This window comes from Salvia miltiorrhiza, chromosome 5, assembly GCF_028751815.1.
Source record: "Salvia miltiorrhiza cultivar Shanhuang (shh) chromosome 5, IMPLAD_Smil_shh, whole genome shotgun sequence".
In the NCBI taxonomy this organism is placed as follows: Eukaryota; Viridiplantae; Streptophyta; class Magnoliopsida; order Lamiales; family Lamiaceae; genus Salvia; species Salvia miltiorrhiza.
In genome coordinates this window covers 42,974,326-42,977,876 of record NC_080391.1, presented here as the reverse complement: position 1 = coordinate 42,977,876, position 3,551 = coordinate 42,974,326, and the positions used below count along the sequence as shown (strand labels likewise).

General features: G+C 47.1%; 1 protein-coding gene across 1 annotated transcript; it reads right to left on the bottom strand.

The window, feature by feature from the left end:
- Positions 1–821: 821 nt before the first annotated feature.
- Positions 822–2,594, bottom strand: LOC131025958 (uncharacterized). Its single transcript, XM_057955737.1, has 2 exons — positions 1,953–2,594; positions 822–1,868 (listed from the first exon to the last, which is right to left on the bottom strand). Exons 1-2 carry the CDS (start codon positions 2,592–2,594, stop codon positions 822–824), a joined length of 1,689 nt encoding a protein of 562 aa, XP_057811720.1.
- Positions 2,595–3,551: the final 957 nt, after the last annotated feature.

Below are 3,551 nucleotides of genomic sequence, written 5' to 3'. Positions count from 1 at the left end.
TCAGAGCTGGCAATTTTGAAGTTGGCAATTCGTCCAACATTTTCACAAATAAGATACGATCGTAGGTAATCACAATGACAACACTCCTTCTAGCATCTACCGGACAAATCACGTTTTACTAACTTACAATCATGTTGCAACAAAACTCCAATTCTTTGCACAAACAAGAAACACATATCAACAGTAAAACAATAATAACCACCATTCGTTCACAAACCCGAAATTCGCATCGAAAACCATCTACTCTTCCACAAATTCATAAAAATTAGCAAGATTCGAGACCAAAAACTAAGCATAGAAAGACTAATCTCGCCCAATTGAAAACATAAGCACAATAAAACACCCAATAAAACACCCCCCACACTTAAAGCATGCCATGTCCTCAGGGCACAAAAGAAATAAAAAGAGTGGAGAATACGTCCCTGATTATCGGCATTGAGAAACTGAAGCATCGTGCGAGGTGGTGAAGAAGGGAATTCGCGGTCTGTGGTAGAGTGGAGAGTTGCAGCGCTGCAGAGTAGAAAGTGGCCATGCTGAATTAGGTCAGCGCTGGCAGAGCAGCGCGGAGAAGTGCAGCGCGGAAAAGTACAGCGTGGAGAAGTGCAGCGGTGGAAAGGTGCAGCGCGGAAAAGTGCAGCGGCGCTGAAAACAAGACATACTCACCAAACATCAAAGTATCCGCAAAGCAACCGAAACTTAGGAAAGACACAAAACAACAACGGAAAACAAAGAAAAACAAAAACTAAAAACAAACCAACGGTGGGTTGCCTCCCACCAAGCGCTAGATTTAGAGTCTCCAGCCCGACTTCAGTTTTGATTCATCAATGAGGATCGTGCAGAATGTGAGACTCCACTACCATCGGAGTACTCATCTGCCCATAATCGGATGTCATGCGATGTCCGTCTCCTCTGAAATTTTCCTTAGAAGGAGTTGCACCAGGGTCAAACACGTCCTTTGGCAGCACACCTTCTTTATTCAGGGACAACGCTACCGATCTGAACCTCGGCTTCTCCTTTTTCTCTTCTAAGAATACGTTCTTGAGATTGGCTTGGAGTTCCTTCAGTGCCAGCGCTGGCCTCTTGGTTCTCATCTGTTCATCAATGGGCAGCTCCGTATGGCAGGGCAGCACTGAGCTCGGCAGAGCTGGGCTGAAGGGTGCAGCGCTGGGCAGTGGAGAGCTAAAGGTTGCATCGCTGAAGGGGGCAGAGCTGGCGAGTGCAGAGCTGAACTCTTCAGCTTCCCGAGCTAGCTCTTCCATGTCTGCCGATCCAGCACAGACTTCCACACACTCCTGCTCCTGTAAAAATACCTTCTCAACTAAGCCATCAATAGGATCTATAAAGGAGCATTCGTTGATAAAATTTGCAAAAGGCATAGCACGACTATCATGCACAGAGAAAGACACTGACTCCCCTAACACGGTCATTTTAATATTTCCATCCTTAACATCAATTAAGGTGTTAGTGGTTGCCATAAACGGTCTTCCTAACAGTAGTGTGTGCTCGACACCATTTTCATGCACCTCCCCAATCTCGAGAACCACAAAATCTACGGGAATAATCAAGCCCCCAACATTCACCAAAACATCCTCTACGATCCCACGGGGGTATGTAACGGACCTATCGGCGAGTTGTAGACACATGCGAGTGGGTTTCAAATCACCTAACTCTAATTGTTTAAAAATAGAGTAAGGCATAAGGTTAATTCCAGCACCCAAATCTAACATTCCCGTAGCTTCCTTACCATTTCCTAAAGCAATTTTAATCACGAAACTACTTGGGTCGCGTTGCTTTGGTGGCAGAGGCTGCTGTATGATCGAGTTCGCAATTTCTGAGACCAAAACCTTCTCATTGTCCTCGAACTTCCGCTTGTTGGAGACTAACTCCTTGAAAAACTTCACATACGCCGGGACTTTTCTGATCACATCAAGGAGGGGCAGATTTACGTTTACCTTGGCAAACATGTTGTAGAAGTCGGCGAACTGTTTATCCATCTTTTCATTCCGCAATCTGCCCGGAAAAGGAATTGGTGGCCGATAAGGTGTAGTGGATTTGTGTAGTTTGGCCTCTTTTCCTTCTTCCATCACTCTGTCTTTTGGCTGATCTTCCTTCTCTCCTTCCTTTTTCTTCTGCTCTGGTCCTTCTTCTTCATAAGGGCTCGTCAGAGTGGAACTTGGCAGGACTGAACCTTGTGCGGCGGAATTCTGCAGAGCTGACTTCGCCAGAGGTGACTTCGGCATCTCTGGACTCGGCAGAGCTAGCTTCGCCAGAGGTGACTTCGGCATCTCTGGAATCGGCAGAGCTGGCTTCTCCAGAGGTGACTTCGGCAGCTCTGAATTTCTGGTCTGCTCCGGATCCTTCACGTTGTTGTCCACCATTTTGCCGCTGCGAAGAACAGTGACAGCTTGAGCCTGGTGAGTTTGCAGGGGTTGGTCATGAAATTTCCCGGGCTGCTGCTGCTGTTGAATTTGGTTCAAAGTGCCCGACAATTGCCCCACGGTAGTCTCAAGTCTTTTTATTGTGGCGGATTGAGACTCAAAATTTTGCTTAGTCATCTCCATGTTTTGCTTGCTGATCTCCATGAAGGACTGCATAGTCTCCTCCAATGTTGGCCTCTGCTGTGGAACTTACTTTTGAAACTGTTGCGCGTTCTGCAATTGTTGAGGTTGAAAGTTCCCTTGCTGCATTGGGGGCGGTTGATATTGCTGTGGGTATTGTTGTGGAATGCTCGGCTGCGGTGGGAAGTATTGTTGCTGCTGTTGATATCCCATTTGGGGTGGTCGACGGTATTGATTCCCCCCGAGATTTTGATTTCCCCATCCAGCATTCGGCTGATTTCTCCATCCCCCATTGACATGTTGTTGGCCTTGATTCATGGTCTGCCCATAAGGTCTGCTTGGCCCTTGATTGTAGCCTTGAAATCCTTGTGCCGCATAGACCTCAGCTTGTCCTTCCGGGGTAAACTCTCCCATTCTATGGCATTCATTAGCTCCATGGCTGAAATCTCCACATATACCACAAGGCTCAACGTACTGCTGGGGGACGGAAGGAGTTTCCATCTTGCCCATCTTAAGATGCTCCACCTGTCTCACAAGATCGGCTACTTGCTACTGCAGCTCAAACTGATTTGTCACCGCGCTGGCATCAACTCTTCTTCCACGGACAGATTTCTGTTGGGAGCTTTCGGCCAAAGTCTTGAAAATCTCTTTCAGGTCTGCAGCTGTCTTCCGAGCTATGTTTTCTCCTGCCGTGCTATCTACCATAAATTGGGCAGTTTCTACTAACCCATCGTAGAAAAACTGCATCAACATCACATTAGTGAATTGATGTTGAGGACATTGGCGGAGGAGTTCTTCATATCTCTCCCAAGCTTCGTGCAAAGGCTCGTCCGCTCCTTGGGTGAACTCCATTATTTTTGTTCTCAGCTCCTGTGTCTTGTGACTTGGGTAGTATTTCAGCATGAATTTTTCACAAGCATCTCCCCACGTAGTGATAGAGTTGGACGGCAGAGATAGCATCCACGTCCTCGCCCGGTCTTTAAGTGCATAGGG

Excerpts from the sequence above, each read along its gene's own strand:
- LOC131025958 (XM_057955737.1), bottom strand. The coding sequence starts at position 2,594 with ATGCAGTCCTTCATGGAGATCAGCAAGCAAAACATGGAGATGACTAAG. Across the intron at positions 1,869-1,952 it reads TCTACAACATGTTTGCCAAG|CGGAAGTTCGAGGACAATGA; the intron begins GTAAACGTAAAT and ends GTCTCCAACAAG.